The 26,262-nt window shown below is 39.7% G+C and overlaps 2 protein-coding genes across 2 annotated transcripts; one reads left to right on the forward strand and one right to left on the reverse strand.

Annotated features, from left to right (window-relative positions):
* The first annotated feature begins 123 nt into the window (after positions 1-123).
* Positions 124-9,378, forward strand: dhrs12 (dehydrogenase/reductase (SDR family) member 12). The gene is made up of 10 exons (XM_061792028.1): positions 124-302; positions 732-865; positions 941-1,023; positions 2,847-2,939; positions 3,011-3,092; positions 3,776-3,837; positions 4,676-4,780; positions 4,866-4,956; positions 8,836-8,973; positions 9,053-9,378. The coding sequence occupies exons 1-10, from the start codon at positions 247-249 to the stop codon at positions 9,163-9,165; spliced, it is 957 nt and encodes a 318-aa protein (XP_061648012.1). The 5' UTR covers positions 124-246; the 3' UTR covers positions 9,166-9,378.
* Positions 9,379-10,127: 749 nt separating this feature from the next.
* wdfy2 (WD repeat and FYVE domain containing 2) lies at positions 10,128-26,262 on the reverse strand. The gene is made up of 12 exons (XM_061792027.1): positions 25,947-26,262; positions 22,646-22,713; positions 19,398-19,471; positions 19,222-19,276; positions 18,993-19,143; positions 15,894-16,006; positions 14,448-14,574; positions 13,062-13,167; positions 12,887-12,988; positions 11,698-11,828; positions 11,505-11,613; positions 10,128-11,419 (listed from the first exon to the last, which is right to left on the reverse strand). Exons 1-12 carry the CDS (start codon positions 26,084-26,086, stop codon positions 11,390-11,392), a joined length of 1,206 nt encoding a protein of 401 aa, XP_061648011.1. The 5' UTR covers positions 26,087-26,262; the 3' UTR covers positions 10,128-11,389.

Raw genomic sequence — 26,262 nt, forward strand, 5'->3', positions numbered from 1 at the left:
TAATCACTATCAACTGACATTATTGTGGAATCCAATACATTTCATTGTTTACCAGCGAACAGCTTGTTGGAGCAGTAACTCTCCTGTCCTCGGAGGGGTGCTGTGAGCGATTGCGGCTATAAACCATACTTTCGGTTTCCGCCCACTACTACGTAACCTGACTGGAGTGAAATCTTACGAAACGTAAACATTTGTGTTATTTCTTAGGATAAAGCGAGATAAAGTTTGACATTTTGTGAAAGAAACATGTCCATGTACAGGAACGCCGTGTGGTTTATGAAAGGACTACAAGAATACACCAAGTAAGTTGAAATAAACACAACTAAGGTTGGACGTGAGCATTTGTGTGGCGTTTAGGGACCTAACCGCTCTGTCAATTGCGAATGAGTAATTGACGGTGGCCATAAACGCTTTTTTTTGCACGTTTTCCTTTACTTTTTGCGTCCAATATATTAATAATATTTAACTAAATTAATTGTGTCGGTTTGTGGAGACTTCCATTCTAACAGCAAACAGTGTCTCTTGAAATATGACCAGTAATATGATGTAAAAAACAAACAAAACAAAACAAATTCAAATAATTGATACGCAAATTTCTGTCATTGAATTTAGATGTTAAATAAAACATTACTGGCTAACTTGCTTTATTCAGAAGAATATTTAGTTGTTTTTCAGTTGATAAAACTGAAAAAAAAGTGTCTTTTAAGTATTGTTACGTGAACTCTGACCAGGAGCGGCTATGAGGCGGCCGCCAAGACTTTTGTGGTGTCTGACCTGGACGTGAACTTGACTGGTCGCGCCTTCCTGATCACGGGAGCCAATAGCGGCCTGGGCAAAGCCACTGCGCAGGAAATCGCCAGCAGAGGTGAGCGATGACAACCTTGCTGCTTTGACCTTTAGTCACCTTTATGCGCCCGTGTGTGACGATGTGCATTTGCAGGGGGAACTGTGCACATGGTGTGTCGCGACAAAGGGCGAGCAGAAGCTGCTAAGCAGGAAATCATGGAGTTGAGTAAAAACCAGGTGAGGCATCCTGGCTCCATAGTGCCCCCCAAAATTCTTTGGAAATTCAGCGCCCGAAGCCAGTTTCACGTAGCAATAGACTTTATGCCGATCTGATCAGTGTGATCGGCTTTCATGTCATAATTCGCCAATCCAGTCAACGACATCATCGATCGGCTCCGCAAAAGACTTAACTCCGCGTCGCCGTTTCGTATGAATCCAAAAGCTAGTTTATTTTTAGCCTTGTCACGTGTTTTGTGGCGCAATGCTGTAACTCTCTGACAGCCAAGAAAGTATTTTTCAGTCCTGTCGGTGAAAAAACACAGTCGGTGTGGGACTATTTTCCGGTGTCTCAGACAAATAACACAAATTATTTGCAGTCTGAGGTCATTGATGTTTTCACTTTTGTCTAAAATGCTAGAGAATAATTTTGAGCTGGGATGGGCTCCAGCACGCCCACGACCCTAGTGAGGATAAGCGGTACAGAAAATGGATGGATGGATGGATACAGTACTCAGTATACAGTAAACAAGTATATACAATGAAAGAATAAGTCATACAGTACACAAGCATATCCAATAAATGAACAAGTCATGTAAATGGGCACATTACTCCATCTTGTAATCGGATCGGTGAGCAGTTATCGTTTTTTTAAAGTTGCCGATCGGTGATCGGCCTCAAAAATCCTGATCGTGTAAAGCCTACTTAGCAACAGGAAATTTGGTCTATCATGAGTGGATCAACCAAAAAAGTCTCAAGCAGCCATGTCTGAAAAGACACAGGAAGCCGACCATTTTGTTTGTTCATCATTAAGTACAAAACATGTCTCGTGAGTCATGAATTCTTTTAAAAAATTCCCCAAAATGGGCCGGGCATATTTTGTTGGGAACGGCAAAACATTTTGTAGTGTGACATAATCCACGACCAACGAATTGGCCCTACGATAATCCTACGACACTAAAATGAAAAGTCTAACGTTTGATTTTTTGGGATAGTTTCTGTGTAGTGTGACATATCAACAACAACTCTCCGACAGCGCACCATGATGTCGACCAATAGGATTGCGTATTGCGACTGGCGCATCACCTCTCGTGCTTGTAGTTGTCAACATTGATTTGCGCTCACAAACCAATGTTTACCGAAACTTTAATAAGAGTATGATTCGACAGAATGCCGGCATGTTTACGTACAAACGTTAGTGCTAGCACTAGCTTGCTAGGCTGCCGAATGTTATCGTATTAAAAGTACATGAACATACCTCAAGCAATCCTTGAATGCACAAGACGTCCTCTCCCGAGCACCCAGTGACACCGTATGTTATTTCTCTCTTTTTGTTCTTATTTTCCCAACATTGCTGCAGCGATCCATTGTTTGACAACAACTTGTTAATGTTAATGGTTGTATCCGGTTGCGGTGAACGGTGACAAGTTTTCTATTTTCTGTTCATGCCTCGCTGACGGTGTTTGATTTGACAAGATAAAGCCCAGTGATTATAAAAGACAGGATACGGTGGTATCGTAATAAATGCGTCGTGTTGCCACTGTTTGACCGAGATACGGCAAGATTTTATAGCAGTCGTTTGACATAGTGCAATCGTGAAAGACCAAATTTGTCCTGTAGTCTGATCCAGGCATTAGAAACATAAACTATCATAAAATAGAGCGACAAAAATGTTTTCAGGGCATTTCCAGGGATCCTTCAATAGCAAACTCCTCCTTGATTTTTTTGTTTTGTCTAATTGTTACCAAATTTGCAGCACGTAGTAGAAAGATGCAAAATTGCCAATTTTTAGTTTTCTTAATTGCTCAAGTTTGATGACTGGACTTTTTTGTTGTGTGTTTTAGAACGTTTACATTCACATCGTAGACATGTCCAGTGCCAGACAAGTGTGGGAATTTGCACAGAATTTCTCACAGAGTAATGACCTACACGTGTTGGTAAGTGTGCGTGTTTGTGTGCGTCTACACTTCATATATACAGTAACTGATTGTGTCCTGAATGTCACCAGATCAATAACGCAGGCTGTATGGTCAACCAGCGCGAGCTGACCGAGGAAGGTTTAGAGAAGAACTTTGCTACAAATACGCTTGGTGAGCAAAGTAACACAATAGGACAATTCACAAGGGCATTGTGAATTCTGAGAAAAGGTGATAAATACTCGGCTTTACACGATCAGGATTTTTGGGTCTCCTTGCTCCTCCTTGTGTACATTCTTCAGGTGCCCGATCAAATTAGTTGTGTTGAAGCATTTAGATGACGTTCCCCACGACGTACTTCAGTTGTGCACAGACTGCAAATAACTTGCGTGTTGTTTGTCTGAGACACCGCAAAATAGTCTCACACAGACGTGTTTTTTCACCGACAAGATTGAAAAAAAATTATTGGCCGTCAGATAGTTACAGTACTGCGCGTCGTTAACATATTAGCTTTAAAACAGTTGGGGAGGGGGAAAAAAACGGTTAATGGGTTTATTTGAATAATATGACCAGGCTAGTAAAATAAATTGTACTCTGTTAAAAACTTTTTTTTTTTTAAACACCAGAAACAGTTTTTTGTCAAATATGTAATGTCCAAGATTTCATAAGTGATAAGCATTTCTACTGAGAAAAGTAATTTTGAAAAACAACTATGCTTAAACGCTCCGTAAAAACATCCAGCTTTTTTCAAACTGTAAATGTGTGACTTTCTCAGCATTCACTCAATATTTACAGTCTGTACATGCACACATTTATCATATAAAAATGTAAAGTAACAACGTTTACCTTGATTTCAGGTACGTACATCCTCACCAGTGCACTTATACCTGCTCTGAAGAAGACTCAGGATCCCAGAGTGGTGAGTGGACAATCATATGACTCATGAGTTTAATTCTTTGTGTGACCATGCTCGTATCTCAAATTATCTTTGCTCGTTGAAATGAATGAAAAGATGCCTTTGAATCAGTTACAGCACCCCCAAAAAAAATTGTAACACGTCTTTTCAATAAGAAAATGAGTACTCTACAATGTTGTACTTTATGAAAACATGCAGTAATAAAATTATCAAATAGAATGTAAAGAAGTAAACGGTTGGGTGCATCGTGATGATTCAGAGGGCATTGTGCTGCTTATTCTGGCGTGTGCCTTGGCCACCAGGGGGCAGTATAATACATAGTAATACCACACGCAGATTTGATGATGGAACCAAGGCCATCCCAACTAAGCTGCAATATGTTGTGTAATATTTATATGCCAGTGGGTATTGTATGCTCTTTCTGCATGTGTTGCTTGTGCTCAAATATAAGTTATCTAAAGGTTTATAATTACCACGACCACGATGCTAGTTTCATTAGCTCATCTATGGCGTTTTACATTGTGTGTTAGCATTACAATACTGGACTTTGGTAAGATGGTGTGGTTTGGTAAAATACACAGTGTAATAGTCGTTCAGTTTTACAGTAAACATGGCGTGAAACAAGCATTTGGCCTCTTTTTGAAGAGTTGTTTACTATCTGCCAAACTGCTCCTTGTTGTGAAGTTCACTCCCACCATCTAAAGCTTGTAGCTCAAATCTTTGCTCCTAACTCAAGACGACAAAAAAAAAAAATCAGCCGATAAGTACTCGTATGGTGAGGAAACATTGTATATCATCACATATACAGTGTGTTTCACGGTTCACGTACTTGCCTTGGCAGGTGACGGTGTCGTCAGGTGGCATGCTCACTCAGAAGCTCAACGTGGACGACCTGCAGTTTGAGAAGGGAGCCTTTGACGGCACCATGGCCTACGCTCAGAACAAAGTTGGCAACACAAAAAACACCAAAGAACAACAAGTGTGGAAGGCAGGCTGACGTGTTGTGTTGCTGTTGTCGTGTGTTTGTCCAGAGGCAACAGGTAATACTGACCGAGAGATGGGCCGCGCAGCACAAAGACATCCACTTTTACTCCATGCACCCGGGATGGGCTGACACGCCGGGTACATAAACTCAGCATGTTTCCAACCATTAAAGGCATCAAACAAATGGGATTAAAATTAGAGGTGCAACAATGAATTCATTAATTGGCAATGAAACTATCAGTTTAATTAATAACGATTTTTGACAACCGATTAATCGTTTCGAAACCTTGTTTCACTTAAAATTGTCAAAATCCTAGTAATTTCAGTCTCTCAACAGTAAATAATATCCATCCCTCATATTTTCTACACCGATTATCCTCACTAGGGTTGTGGACGTGCTGGAGCCTATCTCAGCTATCTTCGGGCGAGAGGCGGGGTACACCCGGAACTGGTCGCCAGCCAATCGCAGGACACATACAAACAAACAAACATTCACACTCACATTCACACCTACGGGCAATTTAGTCGATAATTAACCTACCATGCATGTTTTTGGAATGTGGGAGGAAACCCACGCAGGCACGAGGAGAACATGCAAAGTTCACACAGGCAAGGCCGGATTTAAACCGGGGTCTTCAGAACTGTGAGGCGGATGTGCTCACCAGTTGACCACGGTGCCGCCTAAATATTAATAATTATATGATGATAGCTGGGATAGGCTCCAGCACGCCCGCGACCCTAGTGAGGAGAAGCGGCTCAGAAAATGGATGGATGGATATTTATTCTAATTATAAAGCAGTAAATACCAATTATATTTATAATAATAATAAAGCACACTGATTATCTTTGTTTCATCAAAATAAGACATTTGCAAACATCTTGTACTTTAGAAAACAATTTAAAAAAAAAATTCTGACATGTTACAGACCAAACCAGTTACTGAATCATAATCACTTTGTGCATTTTATGCACTGTCAATTTGAAATAATGCCCTCTTTTTGAATGAAGGGAAGGAAATTTTAAAAAGATGTTTTAATCCAATTAATTGAAAAAAACATTGACAATGAAATAAAAAAAAGAAAAGTCTGTTGCAGCCCAAAATAAAATACATGGGCACATCCTGGAAAAAGGCACATTTTAGTCAGTTTTGTTTAGTTGCATGTCGTTAGCCACTAAAAGTGGTACCTGGAGTTGTTAGAAAATTCACCCTCCAGAGGTATGTTCCCTTATCAACATGACATTTTTGAAGCAGCCATTTCTGGGTCATTCAAGCTGTTTCCAGAGGTTTATCAATTTCTTTGAAAATTCAGGCCCTGGAGCCAGTTTCACTTTGCGATATGAAATTTGGTTGACATGTCTCTCATGATCAGACCCACACAAAAGGCTAACTCATGAAGCCATGCCTGAAAAGAGACAGGAAATCTGACAGCAGAAATGAATATAGACACTTTCCCAAAAATTTGAATATCATGGAAAAGTTTATATATTTCCATAATTCCATTCAAAAAGGTAAACTTTCATAGATTATAGATTCATGGCCCACAATTTAAACCATTAAAAAGTATTTGTTTATTTTTACATAATTTGGGCTTTCAGCTCATAAAACCCACAAAATCAGGAATTAAACACATTTGAATACCGTGAAGAAATCAGCCCAAATTTTGCAGGCCATAAATGTTTTAAATAGAATTTACACCGATCTGATTGGCCTGATCGGTATCTGCCAATGATTATCATTTTATGATGATCGGCTTTAATGTCATAATTCTGATCGGCTGCGCAAAAGATTTACTCCGCGTCGCCATCGTGTACAGTATATTTGAATCCAAAAGCTAGTTTACTTTTAGCCTTGTCGCGTGTCTTTTGACGTAGTACTGGAAATATCTGACCACCAATAGTTATTTTTTTAAAAACATGGCGGTGTGGGACAGATAACACGTAATGCCTGGATCAGACTACAAGACAAATTTGGTCTTTCACGATTGCACTGTTAGACTACTGCAATAGAATCTTGTATTCTGGGCTACATCTTGTCAACTCAAATGTGACCGAATACACTCGTTACCATGGCGACGACAACAATAATGGATCACACTGTGTGTTTATAAGAACAAAATGGGGGGAAATGTGTGTTGGTGTTCACCGGTGCTTGGGACAGGACGTTCATTTAAGGCTTGCTTGAGGTATGTTCATGTACTTTTAATAACATACCGCTCGCAAGCAGGCAACAAAACGTTATGTAGCCTAGCAAGCTATTGCTAGCACTAACGGTTGTAAGCCAACATGCAGGTGTTCTGTAATCATGCTCTAAAGTTTCGGTGTGTGTGAAGTAATTTAATTACAATAAAGTGATTAAATTACAGTAAATTAGCACCCATTATTTTTGTAATCTTGGTTTGACCTGACTGATTAGAATACACGATCTGACTTGAGCAGTGATTTCCAACCTTTATGGAGCCAAGGCACATATTTTACAACTGCAAACTCTCACGGCACATCAACAAACAAAAATGTCACACAAAGTGGATACATTAATTGCTGTATGTATTTCCTGCCATCTAATAGAAAACCATTCATTTGTTCTGTCTGTCACTATGCCTCATTGGCATAAATAGATGAACAAAGATACATTTATTGTAAATATAATTTTTGGAGCAATTAAGTACACAAGTATATACAGTAAATGAACAAGTCATTTAAATAGACATTGCTCCATCTTGTGATCGGTTATCGTTTTTTTCTTTTTTTTTTTTTTTTTTAAACTCGCTGATCGGTGATTGGCCCCAAAAATTCTGATCGTGTATAGTTTTAAACTGAGTGTCACACACTCATCATCTACTAAACTCAAAGCACCTGCACAGGTTTCCCCAGGTGTCATTAAATTGCTTCAGTTTGGTTCAATTGTCTCAGTTGGGTTCAATATGGGGAAGACTTGACAACTAGCCAACTGACCCATCATTGATTCCCTCCATAGGATGGGTAAGCCAAAAAAGTTCATAGCTAAGGAAGCTGGCTGTTCACAGAGTGCTGTGTCAAACAGAGAAGATTAAAGAATCTAGCAGAGATTCAGAAGGAGTGGAATGAGGCGGCAGTCACAGCTTCAAGAACCACCACATTCAGACGCATCCGGGAGATGGGCTTCAACTGTCAGGTTCCTCGGGTCAAGCCATTTCTGAGCCTGAGCCAACGTAGGAAATGTCTCATCTGGGTCAAGGAGAAGAAGGACTGGACTGTCGGCCAGTGGTCCAAGGTCCTTTTTTCCGATGAAAGTAAAGTGTGCCTTTCATTCAGGAATCAAGGTCCAAGGTTTGGAGGAAGACTGGTGAAGAACAGATGCAGATGTCATCTTCCAGCTGGACCTGGCCCCTGCCCATCCCCCTAGAAGCACCAAAACCTGCTTTGATGCCCATGCCATCACAGTGCTTGACTGGCCAGCCAACTCGCTGGATCTAAACCCCATTGAGAATCGATAGGGTATTATCAAGAGGAAAATGAGGGGCACCAGACCCAAAAACAAAGAAGAAATCTGGGCTTCCATAACTCCCACGCAATGCCACAGGCTGATTGCCTCAATGCCACGGTGCATCGAGGGAGTGATTAAAGCAAAGGGATTCCCAACCAAGTATTGAAGATGTACACATCATTTTGAAAGTGCCATATTTTGATTGATTTAATGTCTTTTTTTTTCTACAAAAACCAAAAATTAAATGGTGATTTCTTCACAGTATCCTAATTGTTTGAATTCCTGATTTCATGGGTTTTATGAGCTGGAAGCCCAAATTCCGTAAAAATAAACAAATACTTGAAATTGTGGGCCCTGAATCTATAATCTATGAAATTTTAACTTTTTGAATGGAATTATGGAAATAAATAGACTTTTCCATGACATCAAATTTTTTTGGAAAGGGTCTGTATATTTACATTGAGTCCTTCGTCTGGCACACCCCCCAAAGTTCATGGCTACTTGTAGCTTTAATTTGTTACCAGTTGGGCAATCTTGTTTCTTGTTGGCTGTAGCCGTGAAGTTGTCCATGCCGTCCTTCCACGCCAAGATGCAGAACAAACTCCGCACGGAGGCCATGGGTGCCGACACGGTAGTATGGCTGGCTGTGTCCGAGGCTGCCGCAAAGCAGCCCAGCGGACTCTTCTTTCAAGGTCTGTAACAAAGTCTTATTTTTGTTGTTTAAAATGGATTCTGAGCAAAAACCACTTTGAATGTGGTCATTTCTTCCAGATCGGCGTGCTGTGGCCATGCACTTGCCGCTGGCCTGGTCCAAGTCCACCACGCAGGACCAAGACAAGCTGCTGGCGGCACTCCATGAGTTAGCACTAAAGTTAAAATCTTGATGGTCTTTTAAAATTATTCTTAAACACTCCTCAATTCATATTTACATTGTCTCTTGTGCTAATTGCCATGAACCAAATATGAAATAATCATATTTTTTAAATTATCTGCTGATATTCGCGGTCTTTCTCGATTTAATTCTTAGTTAATGGAACTGAATGTACTTTTAAACTTGAAATGTTGACCAATGTATAATAAAACTACTCACGTCCATATCAAGAGCTTCTTTGGTCACTTTCATACAAGTCATTATTTAGGCTAAACGCTATGTTAGCATTTGCCTGCTAAATTTAATTTGTGCACAGTGGTGCCTTGAGGTACAAGTGGCCCGTTTTTTGAGATACGCGGCATCATTCCAATGATTTTTTTCGGCTTTGACTTGTGTTGTGGATTTCTTGGTCTGTGAAACACCCTCATCCAGATGAATGGCGAAAGAGGGGAAATTACTTTTCCACACAGGGCCATGTGTTTTTTCTTAAATTAAATCACAATTTAAAAAACAGCATTTTAAGTTCACTTGGGTTATATTTGTATAATAGTTACATGTGTTTGATGAGCTTAGTGGGGAAACTGCAAAAATATAAGAATTTCAGAAGGGGGCCAATACTTCTTCACTGCACTGTATATATACATTTGTAACATTAGACATGACATTATCATATTGAAATGAAAGTACTGTGGTGGTTGGTTGATGTGATTCCCCTACGCAACTGTCCATCCATCCATCCATTTTCTTCCGTATACATTTATACAATGTGAATTATTACTTCCATTTTCCTTATACCCATGTATAATACGCTCTATTCACTTTTGATTAAAAACTATTTTGTAAAAAAATGCAATACAATTATACTCGAGAAATTACAGTAAATACAAGTGTGGGTTTTTTTAACTGCAAATTATCCGTTTTTGAGAGGATAAGAACACTAATAATAAAAAAAATGGACCTCAAACATGACACTAATTCTTGAGGAGGGTCTTTATGTGCTCCTTTAATATATTGTTCACATATGATCACAGTTCTTCAAACAAGTTCACCCCTCCAAAAAAAAAAAATCAATGGCCTCATATTCAAAACATTTTTTTCACATTTTCAGTCACCCTCTTATGAAAGTCCCGTGTCATAATGCAAGTTGAGTTATATATTCGCATATTAAGACTTACATGAAATGATAGCAGCTCATTCCAACCAATCAGCACACCACACTGTCCCTTCGTTTTGTTGCCCTTCCACTTTACTCATAACCCTTTATTTAATGTCATGAATTTGGGAAGCCAAAAGAAGACCCTGCTGAGGGGGATGGGAGTGGGGGACTAAGTACTTTTGAGAGGTCTATGAACCAGCTTCCTTACTTTGGCTACCCTATCACTGCTGCTGGTGCTTCAACAGGTAGTTGCTTACATAGCATTTCAACGGCAGGAAACTTAACCGCGGAACTAGGAACTTTTGAAGAAATTCGTTCTGGGAGATCAATAAAAATTCACATCAGATTATATATTTGTCTTGTAGCTTATGAACCATGGTTATTATTCTTGTACACTAAGTAACTATGTTTTTGCTTTTTCACAAGGCTACTTTATGTTTTAGTATAAGGATAGAAGCTGTCCAGTTTGTAAGAATTTCTCTTCTTCCTTGCCAGGAATAAACTAGGACGACAGCTTAGTCGTACTTTCGAGACATCTAGGACCCTCTTTGAGGATCTTCACAGCTACTGAAACCTTTTAGTTTTTGGAACTACAAAGTACCAACAACTAATGAAAGTCCCTGCAACTTTAAGCTTTATTTTGGTCCCCTTGACTGTTTTAGGGAGGAAAATTAACTTGGGTTTGTTGAATGCGGCTTATATGTTCCTTGTGGCTCATTTCAAGAAGACTATTGTTTTTGAAAGATGTCTTCTGAAAAATAAAATATATTTTCCCATCTTTGGACAGTATTCCAGTGAAATTAACATACAGTTTTGACACAATCAAACAGTAACATTGACATCAGATTAGAGCTGCAGCTGATTCATGAGTGTGTGTTTTATGCTGTTATTAGATTGACACACCACTTAAATAATAAATAATCACAAACTGTACACACCTATTGTGTGGAGCTTACAAACCCGCACCCGTGAACAGCCACTATCAAAAAATGGCCTCCACCTCCCTTCTCGTCCTGCTCGAGGGTGACGGCTGCCATTCTGCCGTTGGCGTGCAAACCTTTTCCTGGCTGTAGGGGTGACTTCATGATACCACGGGCGTCATGTCCCAAAGCTGAGCAACACACACGATGATGTTAACTCCTTCCGCCATCTTTCACTCCTTCCAAAATCAACAGTGCTCTGAACTCCCGGCCTACCTTGACCACCTTGTCAGTGCCGGAGGTGAGAAGACATCCGGTGGTAGGCTCATAGTGCAAGTACACAATGGCGTGCTTGCTGTCATGGAAGGTTGCCGTGGGGGCGCGACTGGGGGGAGGACACAAAATGGACAACAGGTAAAAGGGGGTGTCTTGTAGAAAAATGGCAAGCGGCGGGTGGCATCATACTTACTCTTCGTCTGTGATGGAGGCGTAGCAGCCGTCGCACATGCGCACCTCAAACTCAAATCCCATGAGTGGGATGGTGGAGCGCTTGGACGAGCACTTGCCGCACAGAGCCTGGCCACACTTCCTGCAGTGATGCTGAACAATGGGGAGACAGTAGCAAAGAGGCCAAAAAAAGGTATCCGTTCAGTGACACCACATTTACGCCGCTAAATTTAATCCCTAGAGAAGTTATGGGAAACCAAAAGAAGACCCCGCTAAGGGGCTACGTTCTTTGGAGATAGCGCCCTGCCTTTTGGTTCCTTACCCGAGCACATTTTGACCGCAGGAAATTCTGGAGGACCTTTTTGCCTGAAATCTAGTTCTGGAGTAATTTGTCGTTGGCCAAAGGAAGAACCTGCTAAGAGGTAAGTGTCTTAGAGAGATTCAGGAACGAGCTCGCTTCCTTTTGGGACCCTATCCAAAGTGTATCTCAACTCCAAGAACTTTTGGACCTATTGTCTTAAATACTATCATGGTAAATCATCGGGAGCCAAAAGAAGACCCTGCGAAGTGGGCAGGTACTTTAGAGGGGTCCAGGAACCATCTCCCTTATTTGTGGTACTTTACCCAAGCACATTTCAGCCACAATAACTTTTGGGGGATCCTTGTGTGCTTGGACTTTTGTCTGAATTACAGTCACGGAGTAATTTATTGGGAGTCAAATGAAGATCCCTGGTCAAGGGTTAGGTTCTTTGGGGAGGTCCAGGAACCAGCTCCCTTCCGTTTAGTACCCTACACGAATGCATTTTGAATGCAGGAACTTCGGCAGGGTCCGACATTAACGGTGGACTGGAGCCACTATGCCGCTATGTCGGGCCACCCCCTACGTACAGCGGCTAAAATAAGTATTTAACACGTCACCATTTTACTCACTAAATATACTTCCAAAGGTGCTATTGAACTGAAAATTTCACCAGATGTTGGGAACAACCCAAGTAATCCACACATAAAGTAGAACAAATAAGCTCAGAAATTAAGTTCTATGTAAAAATGTGAAATGACACAGGGAAAAAGTATTGAACACATGAAGGGAGGTGCAAAAAGGCATGGAAAGCCAAGACAATACCTAAAATCTATCAATAATCAAACAGCAATCCAGCCCCGGGTATGGTAAAGGTTTCTATTACTGGCTACGGGGAAACATGTTTTTGTACCTGCCGTAGCCCGATCTTCTTGCTGTCCCACATCTGCTTGAAGTTCCAAAAGAAAGGCTGCTCGCACTTTTGACACGAGTCACTGTCAAGCCACTCTGGGGTCTATACACATATAAACAAATAAAAACTACATACAAACGAACTGATAAGACGTGTCCATGTCAGTCACTTTCACCTCTTGTCGTGTCACGTCCATGTTCCAGATGACAATGCTGCCATCAGAGCTACAGGAGATGAGCTGGCGAGTGTGCGAGGCGTAACACAGGCCCTGCACCTTGTCGCTGTCACACACACACACACACACACGCACACAATCCGTATTAGACAACAGCAACACTTGAAACACATGGCCACACTTGCATAAAATAGAAATGCACGACAATAGGCGATGACAAAGTATTTTGTTTACTGTATTTTCCTGTTTCTTTTTTCATCTATTATATGTTGTATTATTTTTGTTTTCTTTAAATTATTGGATTTTTACACCAATATTTTTGTATTTTCTGTAATATTTTTACTTATTTCTGTATTTTTCTATAATATTTTTGTCTAGTCTTTCAAACTAATTTCCTCGCATGTATTCTTTTCCAATATTTCTTTCTAATATTTTAAAATGTTGTTCTTCATATTGTTGTATTTTTCCTCAATTTTTGCGTAATACTTTCATATTTTTCTCTGAATATTTCTTTCCTATAATATTGCATCGTATTTGTGTGTGCTATTTTCATATTTTTCTCTTATTTGTTTCCTATAATATTATATTGTATTTTTGTTTAGGCTTGTAGTACATTGTACCGTTTTTTTTTTTCAAATATTCTTTTATTTAAAACTATGTTTGTATTTTTGTCCTCTAACAGTGTTTTGTTTTTGTGTAATATTTTCATATTCTCGCCTCTTAATTATATACTTTTTTGTGTGTTTTGTAGTATTTTTGTATTCTATGCTTAATATTTGTGTTTTTATAATACTGTATGTTTTTCCCAATATGTTTTTTTATTCTTTTTTCAAATATTGTTAATTTTGTGTGTAATATGTTCTGTGAATAATTTATTGTATTTTTCCAATATTTTTTCATTTTGTTAATGCATTTTTGTCTTTATCTCAAATATTTGTCTAGTTTTTCAATATTTGGGTATTTTCCATGGTCTGTAAAAACTAAAATACTATAAATACATCATTTTACTGGTGTCAAGTGGAATGCCATTATCTCCAAAACCATCAATTTTAAAGAAAACACGTTCATTGAGCCATTACAAATGCATAGTCAAAGAAAAAAAGACATTTTCAACACTTTATATTGTTCCGTAATTTAAAAATCTAACATTCCCACATGGAGAGGGATCAATCGATTTGTGGAAAAATATGACATTGACCAAATTTGGACATACAAGGTTTCGGCCCGATGCCAGCAATATAGCAAACAGTTGGAGGGTGTCAGTGGGGTATCACTTGAGGTGCTCACCTCCATGTTTTGTACTGCTATAAACAATGTACACCTATTGCCAATAGATGATATGGAAACTAGTGAGAACAAAAGAAAAAACATGCTTTGTACACATACTTGTGTCCTTGCAGTTCGATGGCGGTGCCTTTGCGTCCGCCTATGTCCCACATAATGATGGAGTGGTCGGAGCTGCCCGAGAACAGAACCCTCTGGATGGGGTCCCAGCACAGCGCAGTCACGTTACCTGAGAAAGGGATGGGTTACTCTTATTGCACACACAGTGCCACACTAACCCCTGCAGAAACACAAGGCATTACAGAACAAGGCCATTGTTTAAATGCGCTGACTTGGGTCTGATTTTTTTCCCCCCACACCATCCAAAAGGTCACAGTCCACACGCTTATACTGAAATAGTGTGCACACTGTACTGAACGATAAATGCTGATTCATTACTCACAACAGGGCAACCTCCTCTGGTTTTTGTTTAGTGAGATGGTCACTCATTCACTTAGTCAGACCGTCAGTTGGTTAGTTAGTCAGTCAAATAGTCAATTAGTTGAATCAGTCATCTGGTCAGTCCGGCAGTCAGTCAGATAGTCAGTTATATAGTCACTTTATCATTTAAATAGTGCTTGAGTTAGTTAGTCAGTTAGACAGATAGTCAGCCAGTCGGTTGGTCAGTCAGTTAGATAATCGTCTGGGGCCTCACTTAGCAAAGGGTGCGTAAGATTCTTATTAAAAGTGTACGCATGCACAAAAGCTGAAAATGGCATATGATCAAAATTTGCCTTGATAAGTAAAAATAAAAAATAAAAATTGTGGCTACCACACTGAAAAAACTATTTAGAATTTACTTAATGTTATTATTTTTGAGGAGAAGAGTGGAAATTAGATCACAATTTATTTTAAAAGGGGTATTTGGTAACAAAAAAATCCTTGCATTATCTCAATGTTATTAAAATTGAAGACGCTTTGCAATTTTGGTATTTTAGCAAGAAACATAAAGGCAACGCACATGATTTGTTTTTGCGGGCCACATAAAATGATGTGGCATGCCGAATCTGGCCCCCAGGCCTAAGGTTTGACACTTGTGATATAGACAGTCAGCCAGTTGATTGGTCAGTTTATTAGAGATAGTCAGTTTGGCATTTAGTTAGCCAGTCACTCAGTCAGTCAGCTGTCAGCCAGATAATTAGTCAGTAGGATTACCCCAAAACAACATTTTCCAATTTCCACTAAAACAGAGGTACAGGGGCCAAAGAAGAAGCCATTTTATGTTGGTGCAGATCCAGTGACAGTTGCACATTGAGAAATTTGCTCGTTACAGTCTGCTTACATTAGAGCCAAGTGAGGCAGATTCCATCAGATCTAGCAGATGGAACTGTGGCAGAAAAATGCTTGCTGTTTGTGGTACTAATTACTAAGCAGCATTATCGCCACATACAGTACTGGAATAGAGTAGAGAGTCTTGTTTTTACGCACTCAAACAAGTCAGACAGAAATGTTTAGGACGATTTGTTCTTGGTGGAGGTCGTTGAGTGTGTACATGGTGTGCGTATGTACCCGTGTGGCCCTTGAAGGTGGTCACCAGGCTGCAGCTGTCCTGCTCCAGCTTCAGGATGGTCACCTGACCCGACTGATCGCCGACAAAGGCGTGTCGAGTCTCAACATCAAATCTTAGAGAATTAGGTTAAGAGGGGGAAAAATAATAATAAACAAGAGACATAACAACCATCTCGTCAGTCAGATATTCTGTTACATAGACAGTCAGTGAGTCCGTCAGCCAGTCAGTTACTGACTTACTCACAGAGTCAAATTGTCAGTCAGCCAGAAAGTCAATCAGTCAGTTCTTTAGTCAGTGAGTCATAAATACAGACAGCTAATCAGATATTAAGTCAGTCACTCAAATACCCAGTCATGCAGTCAGATCGTTAGTAAGTCAGTTGGTCAGATTGTCAATCACTTGGTCAGATAGTAAATATAAATGCAGTCAGATATTAAGTCAGTCAGTCATTCACTCACTCAGATAGGCAGTCAGACAGTTAGTGAGTAAGTCTGTTGGTCAGCTATTTAATCAGTCGGTCAGATCGTAAATAACTTGGTCAGTCAGTCATTTCGATTAGGGCTGTAACGATTGATTCACTGCATCAATGTATCAATTTATCTCCCTATGATCTAACTGTATCAACCTGTGCTTGGCAAGATGGCCTCCAGGACGACATAAATCGATTTAAAATCGTTTTAAAAAGTAATCAGTCACTTGTAACGATACCTGGAAATAATGCATCGGATTTAAGCACAGCGGGTCTAAAATGGGTGCGTGTGTTTTTTCAGCACTTTTAAAGACGTAAAGCGTTACTCGATTAAGATGGCCTGTCTATAACATCATCGCCTCACACCGGCACTGCCGGTCGGTGGACAACAAAACTTGGCATGGCGGAAGGGGATGAGAAACCGCCGAGTGAGAAATTATCATTTTGGTCCAATGTGTGGAGACACTTTGCCCTTTGCAAAGACCAAGAAGTTCTAATGCTCACTGTTTTGCTAACCACCTACTAAGGCACCATGGGATTTCACAAAACGCCGGCAGTTGTCGAGGCATGTCTTGCAGTGATCCCGCTACAGCAGTAGCCCAGGTTTATATTTAAAAAAAAAAATAAAAATAAAAATCCGCTCCTCACTGTCGTCTCAAAGATTACAACATCATACTGTTTGTGTGGGTAACTTTCAGAACAGCAGGAGCAGAGGAAAGTACTGTCAATTTTCACTCAATAGCTTTCTTCAGGTTACATGTCAACACAAACTTAAAACAGCTTATCATCCACTACTGGTTGAAAAACTCTCCCGTAACACCTTGCTAAATGGTACCCCTGTGTATTCCCAGCATTAGTGTGCCAGCAGAGCGAGTTTTTGTAATGCGTTTATAGCTGCTCATTTACTGTAATTTCTCGTGTATAATGCACAATATTTTCTCAAACAAATTGTACAGAAGCAGCCCACTGCAGTGACTAAAATTAACATTTGACACGGCCCGTGTCGTTTGCCTGCATTATAGTATTGGACTTACTTTCTACAATGGGTGGCAAGGCAGAAGAAGAGAAGTAGTAGTTCATTCTCATCTCTCACTTCCTTGTTTTCAACCAATCACACATTATTTGGTAAAATGTGACACCAAGGTCAGCTTAGTAAAGAATGCTCCTGTTATGGTTCTAAATGTGGAGATGATTCTGCTGGGTAAAGGGGAGGGATCTAGTCTAGTGGGATAAAGGGCCAACCCAAAATCCTGAAATATTATTGACCTTTTGCTTCATTCCCTTGATATTTTTTTAATTAAATACTTCAGTGTAGTGCTATTGCGTCAGAGCCGGAGGGAGCATGTCTAGTTCAAAGACGGGACACTCCATTACTTCAACAAGATGTTTGTTGTGCACTCTCCTTTGCACGATAATCTGATTGGAAGTGTTGCAATGAGCCAACTTGTCATTTATTTTCCCAAAGTTAAACCACACTTTCGATCGCCGTTACTTTCTTCTGTGTTGGTGGTCGGTGAACGTAGCACTTCCCTGTTAATGTAAATTTTAATTGCATGTTACACCATTTGATTTACAGTATTTTACACATCCTAAATATTATCTATGTAATATTTCCATGACTTTTCCAAAACATTATAGACAATGCTATTTTTCCCATAACTTTTCAAGGACCTGGAAAATGCATTTTAAATTTCCATAACCTTTTCCAGGTTTCTCATGACTGTACAAACCTTTGTTTTATCCATAATTATTATTATTTTGCTTTAAATCTGATTCCTGTGTTGGAAAATGTATGTCCCACACACACACACACACACACACACACACATATATATATATATATATATATATATATATATATATATATATATATAGTTTTGGACAACCTTCACGTGCTTTATTGATATGTTATGTTATGACTATCAGCTCTGTGTGCGTCATATTTATTCCTAGATTGTTAGACAACCTTCACATGCTTTATTGATATGTTGTGACTACTAGTTCTGTGTGCGTCATACTAGTTGCAGATAATTGTTTGTTTTTCCTATCTCTCTCACTTCAATATAACAAGGGGGATTTTAGTCTGGGCTTCAGTAAGGGGTGACAAACTCGTAAGACTTGTACCTTTTCCTCTCTTTTCAAAGATTTTTCTTTCTTTTTTGTAATAAAAACCCACAAAGACAAGATTGCTTCCTTACTTATTCTGTCAGAAAACGATTTGCCAAAACATTCCCTTACAAGAAACAATAGAAATCTAGGAAATTTCAACCGCTCTGTCCAGTATCCATTTATTTATTTCCCAGTCAAACTGGTTGAACTTTTGGCTAAAATATTACTGGATTGTTTTCAAGCCACCGAATCCTTTTTTATTGTATCAATCTAACTTAACCAATATCGTTCTTGAATAGAATTGGCAACCACCAATCGTGATGTAAATCGAATTGTTACACACCTATCATGAATGCAGTCAGATAGCAAGTTGTCAGATAGTCAATCACTTAGTCAGACAGTCACTTAGTCAGTCAGTTAGTCAGTCAGCTGGTCAGAAAGTCAGTCGGTCAGGTTGTCAGACAGCTAGTCATCAGTCAATCAGCCAGTTAGTGAGTCAGCTAATCTAGAGGAAGGATACTGCAGTCCAGACACCCAGGCTGGGGTGTGGTATGATCCCAGCTGCTGTCCGCTCTCCGAGCAATGCCAGATGAAGGTCTTGTCCTGGCCGGTGCTCAGCAGCCACTCCATCTCCAGAACAAACAACACCACCGTCACTCTGCCCTGGTGTGCTGCAAATACAGTAGCATCCATGACAACAACAAACTAGCACAATACACAAACAAACACACACACATACCCAAACTCACCCTGGTAGGTGTGCGTGGGAGTCATCTTATTGTAATCCTCAGACAAGATGAACTCCTGGAGATACCATGACATCGGAGTGGTTAGCTTCTTTTTGCACTTGCGTGACACTTAAGAGTGTTCAAATTAACAACTCGAAATATTTGAAAACAGATTCTATTCTATCGAGGCTACTTACACAAACACTTCCGATGTCCATGCCCACCAGCAGACGTCTGGTCTCTGGGTTGAAGGTCATACAGGAGCACAAGGCTGGACGCACAAACACGCACAACTTGCATCAAGTGCTTGTAAATAGCAATTCATTCACCTTTTTTGTCAATCAGTTCAGTGAGACAAGACTCACTGTGACCAACTTAGGGGTTTGGTTACTATATTTAGCAATTTTTTCTGACTCCTCTCGCAACTATTTTTGCCCCAAAAGACACCAATGAGTTTGCAATCATTTTCACATTGTTTTTTTGTAGGTCAAGAAAGGAGCCCACTGGAAGGCAATTACAGAGTCAATCTCCAAAGACATGGGGCCCATTTATACGATGCAAAAGCAGTCATTTACCCACGTTGGAAACATTTGACTTGAGATGGGCGGTCAACAGATTAATTTTTTAAAAATCACATTAAGCACACTTTTTCATTTTGATTAATCGTGATTAATCACAAGCGCCAAATATACCACACATAGTACCACATTTTGCTTTCAGGTGTTTTTTTTTTTTTTTTTTTTTATAAACGTGCTCCGATAAAAGGAAAGTTTACCACTGCACTATATGCAAATTAACTTTTTTTTTTTTTTTTTTCTTTTTATAAAAGTCTTATTGGGCTGACTTTTGAAGTAAAATCTGCCACCGGACATTCTCCACTAGGGCTCCAGTACTCTGCAATGCCCTGCCTGCGGAAATTAGAGTGGCTACCTCTGTGCAAATGTTGAAATCTTGATTTAAGACATATTTGTACATGCTCCCATTTGGTTAAAGTACATAATATGCCACTAGTCTCTCGCCTTGCTTCACCTCCTATCATCTGGATTTGGACCTCTTTTACTGCCACTTCTCTTCAAAATGCTTGGGGGTCACATAGATGTGTCCTTAATTTTTATTTTTTTAAAACCTATTTGTTTCCATATTAACAATGTCTTGACTTTATTTCTGAAAAATTTAATGTTATCTTAAAAAACGTTTTTCAAAGTAGCACCAAACCTTTGAACAGTAGTGTACGTGTCGACAAAAGAGGGAGCAACTATTTTCACATTATCTGTAAAAAAAAAAATAATAATAATAAATAAATAAATTATTATTTCTGTGGAGGTTAATGCTGGGGGAAAAATGGTTCAACCAATCAACATCGGTTGTCTGAACTTCTGTAGTTTTGGACTCAAGGCAAGTGATGATAAACAAAATAATAGCACATTTATTTAGTTAGCCCTTGGTAAATTTTAAATTCTTTGGAAAATTTAATTTTATTGTTATTATTTATCATTTATTCTAAAATAATTGTGTATGTGTATTTTTAAGTTTCAGGTTGTACTGAAAACTGTTGAAAAGTAGTGCAATAAAAACACAGAGGTTTTCCCTAACATGATGAATAATAATTGTGATTACAATATTGATCAAAATAATCGTGATTTTCATTTTGGCCATAATCTTGTGTGCATGTGTATTTGTCAGTGGTGCACGTGTTGCTGAAGCGAGCTTCCTTTCATTGCCCAGCAGCTCAGGTGTTGTTCCAACATGTTCCAATGCAACCGTCCAAAAAGACACTCATGCATGTTCTTGTTAAAATTTTTTTACAAAAGTTACATTTTGTGTTTAACAGGCTACCTCCTCCTCAGTGACAGAAAACATTAACCATTACAAGGTCGAATGACGTCAAACTGGTCATATTGAAGACCTAACTGAATTGAGCTGCCGTCAAATAATTAACACATCTGTTCTTTGGCTTTTTGCAGCACTTTTTCCACAAAGAAGGCCAGGTTGTCTTGTGACGTGGGATTTGAGAAGCCTGCGATAGAGCCCAATGCAAATTTTCATCACTATCAGCTTGATTACTAACACTGTAGCAGTGTTTTTTTGCCAAGTGTTTGCATACACACAATTCAAACACCACAGTTGGCTTTTGGTACAAAAGGTTTCTACTTTTTATTTTTGGGAGTTTCAGTCAGACTTGGCTTTTTGTGAACAAAGGACTTTGTTCGAATCTTGTATGTGGTGTAGTGCATTTGAGTCCATCACGTTTATGTTCAACAGGAAGGAACACTGATTCAAGAAGAGGTAAAGAATCATTTTGTTTATTAAGATTTTTTTAACAAAAAAAAAATTAAGTTGCAATTGTTTCTCTGGATAATTTTTTATTGTATTTATTTATTTACTTATTTATTTTTAAAATATATATATATATATTGTAATTTTTTTAGAATGTTTTTTACTTTTTTCAGGTTTTTTATTTCTATGGATTTTTTCATCACTTTTTTGGGATCATTTTTAGAAGTCATTTTTGGTCAATATATATATATTTGTTTAAGAATTAAATGATTTTATCAAGATTTTCTTTTCCCTGAAAATGTTTTTTTTTTAGAAAATATTTTTTGGGTAAGTACAATATAATGTTCAAGATTTCTTTTTTCTTTTTTTACCCCTATGGATTTATTTTCAAGTTTTTTTTATATTTTCTGTGAGAAAAAGCCATTTTTTCAGTAAGTTAAAAATAATGCAATTCTTCAAGAATTTTTTGTTTTCAAGGAAAGTTTTTGGGGGGAGAAATAAGTCAAAAATATATATTTTTTTAAAAAGCCATATTTTTGGTCAGTAAGAATTTTCTTATTATTTTTCCAAACATTAAATATCTTCTCAAGAAAAAAACATTTTAAAAGATTCTAGGGGGAAAAAATGTTTTCTCAATAAAAGTGACTTATTTTAAAGAGGCATAGTTTCGGTAACCCAAAAATATACATATATTTTTTTTTTCCAAAATTAAATATTCCTTTCATTCTTTTCTCGTGGAATAAAGAGAAGTCATATTTTAAAATGTGACTTAAAACACTACCTGTTCCATCCCCTAATAAAAATTTTGTGGCAGCGCCAACTAGGGAAATTCCCTTTTTTTTTTTATACAGTATATGTGACTACTTTGGCAGCTGCAGAAGACAACGTTGCTTCTTTATAGTGTATTTTGAGAGTCTTGGAGGTGTCAAGTGTGTGTTTGCTTATTAGATTCCTTCACAAAGCGAGTAAAACGTTAACTCGGGTGCAAACATTCAGAACATGATTCACACCCAGAGAAGGCTCAAATGGAAACGACTCGACTCGGAGTTTGTCAGTGACAATAAAACACTGTGGATTTACTTGATAATAAATCAACAGTTTTGTACTTTGTCCACATTTATAACAAGTATACAGTACATACGGAAAGGCAAAGGAAAAGTACACTCACATGGCATAGTGTGGTAGACACTGGGCCAGTACTGGCCACTGTCCCGCTTCATCCAAACCCGAATTGTCCTGTTCGAGTCCAAAAAAAATAGTTTTTAGTGAAAACTATAGCAAGCATGGATGAAAACTAAAGCCTAATTAAAACCTTATCTATAGTGGACTTTTCATACATTGGCATGCATCTCAAAGTGCTTTACATACAGTAATTTAAATCAATCCCCTCCCGTCACTCATGCACACAGATACATATGTACATGCGCGCGCACACATACGCACGCACGCACGCAGTTAAAATACAAATAAATGTAATGACCTACGGCTGGGCACAAAGGAACCAAGTGGGAAACACCATCTCAGTGACAATCATAAGCATATATAAAAACACCAATGTTGGACTGCCCTTATATAGCGCACACCCCACACCTACCCAGGTGCACCACCGACCACCATCGCAGCTCTGACTCCCCTCCTGCGTTGACCATCCACAAACAGGAGGTGAGACGCATCTTCAAACAACAAAAGATCAACAAAGCGGCAGGCCCAGACCTTGTGTCCCCATCCTGCCTCAAAGTCTGCACGGACCAGCTCGCTCCAGTCTTCACACAGATCTGCAATAGATCTCTGGAACTGTGTGAAGTACCATCCTGTTTCAAACGCTCCACCATCATCCAAGTCCGCAAGAAACCTGCAATCTCGGGTCTAAATGACTACAGGGCTGTCACCCTGACATCTGTGGTCATGAAGTCCTTTGAACGCCTCATCCTGGACCACCTCAAGAGCGTCACAGGACCCCTGCTGGACCCCGTGCAGTTTGCCTACCGAGCAAACAGGTCTGCGGATGACGCAGTCAACATGGGAGTGCATTTCATCCTAGAACACCTCGACCGTGCGGGGATCCTGTTTCGTGGACTTCAGCTCTGCGTTCAACACCATCATCCCGGAACTCCTCTTCTCCAAGCTTCTCCAGCTCAGCATCTCGCCTGGCATCTGCCAGTGGATTTACAGCTTCCTGACATGCAGGACACAGCAGGAGAGGCTGGAGGGATACCATCTCATCCACACGCACCACCAGCACTGCGGCGCCACAAGGTTGTGTCCTCTCTCTCTTTGCTACTCTTCTCTCTCTACACGAACGACTGCATCTCAACGCACCGGCTGACAAACTCCCTGAAGTTTGCAGACACCACAGTCATTGGCCTCATCAAAGACGGTGATGAGTCTGCGCATTGACAGGAAGTGGAGCGTCTGGAGCTGTGGTGCGGCCGACACAACCTGGAGCTGAACACGCTCAAGACTGTAGCAATTCCATTGCAACATCCGGCCAATTTTGTCTTGAGATTGTTGTCACATCACTGTCGGACCAATTATACATTACTCGTGCACTCACTGTAGTAGTCTCGCCACTCTGCACTATTTGCATATCAGTTCTTGACCAATACTGCCCACTCATGTGCCTGAGTAGCATCCGCACCATTTGCACAATTGACATTGTCCCAGAGTATCACACTACTAGTCACTTTAAACTGCATCAATTTCTAGAAGTCTCTGCGGCCTTTGCACAATGGCCATTGCACCGGACTATTGTTCTATTAGTCCTTTCAAACTGCTCTAATTGCTAGAAGACTCTGCATCTTTTTGCACAATTGTAAAAATAAATAAATAAATAAATTGTACCGGCATTACCACATTACTGGTAACCTTTTATTGCTCATTGACTGTGTTTTTTATCTCTTTTTGTCTCAAAAATATTCTCCGTCAATTGACTGTCTGTTGTCGTACTAGAGCGCCTCCAACTACCGGAGACAAATTCATTGTGCGTTTTTGACATACTTGGCAAATAAAGATGATTCTGATTCTGCTCTACATCATCACAGTGTCCAAAGCGCTTTACAAAGCCTCACATTCACAATGTTCAATGAAAACTAAAATGAAGACTTAAGACTTTAAAAAAAAATACAAATAAATAATACTAAAACATTTTAAAAAATCAAAGTTAAAAGGAAATAAAACTGCTTAAATGTAAGTTGAAACGTAAATAAAATATTAGTTAAAAGCTACATTAAAAAGGTGGGTCTTGCGCCTATTCTTAAAAATATGAACGTTCTCTGCAGCCCTGAGCTACTCCGACAGGCTATTCCATAGACGGGGGCCGTAAAAGTGGAATGATGCCTCACCATCAGTGTATGTCCTGACTTTGGGAATAACTGAAAGGCTTGAATCGGAGGACCTAAGGGCCTGCAAGGGTTCGCAGGATAAGAGATAAGAAGGCCCAAGACCACTAAGACACTTAAAACCAGCAAAGGAACCTTAAAAATTGACCCTGAAACACACGGGAAGCCAATGGAGGGATTTTAAAATTGGGGTAATGTGCTCCAGCCTTCTGGTCTTCATCAAGACACGTGCTGCCGAATTCTGCAATAATTGTAGGGCTGAAATTGTCTTTTTGGGACGACCAGAACGCAGGGCATTATGGTAGTCGATCATCTGACAGGAGATAAAAGCATACATTAGAAAACTATGTGGTGGTGATTTACTATCATTATTATTATTATCCATGAAAAGTAACCTTTGAAGTAAAATCTGACGATGCGCTTGCTCTCGGTTTGACCCGCAAATTGAAATGGCTCAAGTGGATGCCATCATTGAAAAATTGGAAAATAGCCATTTTGGTTTCAACAAATAACAAATATCCAAGCATCTTTCCACCAAAGAGTTAAGGTTTTGATCACACATTTCCTTATGATTTACATTGATTTCTGGGCAAGAAATTTGGACCAATTTGCTCCATAAAAAGTGGCATAAAATCCTTAAGAGACTCTTACAAACCAAGGCTCATTTTATTCGTGTGTTACTCCTCTATCCAATGATAACGTCTATTGTGCTATACCGGTATTGTGAAAATTTTAGTAACGTACCTACTATATGGCCACAAAATGTAAATAAGACAACCATGCCATTATTTAAATCGACGAGCAATAAAAAGTTTGTGGTGGGATAATACATTGATACAACTAAAATAGAAGATTTAAAGTACCTATAAAATGAGAAATGCACACACAATTATGTAAATACTGCAAAAGCAAATGTGTAGCTAACTAGTGCCAATGGCAGTACTACGACTTAGCATGTTGCTAACTAGCATGTTGAAAAATAGCTGGTCAGATTGACTGCGACACTATTAGGTCATAATAATGTATCAAAAGGGTTAAAGCAAGCATTCAGGCGGGGTACTTTTGGGTCAATGGAGAAGAGAGGGGAGGGGGTTTCGGGCCGCGGCGTCAACGCGGGGGAGGCGGGCTCACCTGTCTTCAGACACGCTGATGACGCCGTCTTCCTTGGGGATGATGACGGCGGCGCTCACCACGTCCCCGCAGGAGTCGATCTTGCTCAGCAAACACGGCTTCCGAACCTGCGCTCGCGGCGGCTCGATTTCGGCCGCCATGCTGCTGCTGCGGTCATGTGCGACCCCCCCACCCCAGAGCGGGGAAAGCAGCAACCCTCACCCCGCGTAGGAGGTTGGCGCGAGAAGCGATCCCTGGGCTGCGGTGGTTGGATGTCGCGTGGCAGGTGGCACTCAGTCGGTCACTCGGTCACTCGGCCAGCCACTCACTCACTCAG

This window comes from Phyllopteryx taeniolatus, chromosome 12 (assembly GCF_024500385.1).
Source record: "Phyllopteryx taeniolatus isolate TA_2022b chromosome 12, UOR_Ptae_1.2, whole genome shotgun sequence".
Taxonomy (NCBI): Eukaryota; Metazoa; Chordata; class Actinopteri; order Syngnathiformes; family Syngnathidae; genus Phyllopteryx; species Phyllopteryx taeniolatus.

What these genes read in the sequence shown, in the direction of transcription:
- wdfy2 (XM_061792027.1), bottom strand. Translation starts at nt 26,086, where the DNA reads ATGGCGGCCGAAATCGAGCCGCCGCGAGCGCAGGTTCGGAAGCCGTGT. An exon ending in TCCCACGCACACCTACCAGG is followed by an intron (nt 19,144 to 19,221) that starts GTGAGTTTGGGT and finishes CTGTATTTGCAG; the next exon opens with CACACCAGGGCAGAGTGACG. An exon ending in CACCTTCAAGGGCCACACGG is followed by an intron (nt 14,575 to 15,893) that starts GTACATACGCAC and finishes TCCCTTTCTCAG; the next exon opens with GTAACGTGACTGCGCTGTGC.
- dhrs12 (XM_061792028.1), top strand. Translation starts at nt 247, where the DNA reads ATGTCCATGTACAGGAACGCCGTGTGGTTTATGAAAGGACTACAAGAA. An exon ending in GCAGGAAATCGCCAGCAGAG is followed by an intron (nt 866 to 940) that starts GTGAGCGATGAC and finishes GTGCATTTGCAG; the next exon opens with GGGGAACTGTGCACATGGTG. An exon ending in CTTTGCTACAAATACGCTTG is followed by an intron (nt 3,093 to 3,775) that starts GTGAGCAAAGTA and finishes CCTTGATTTCAG; the next exon opens with GTACGTACATCCTCACCAGT.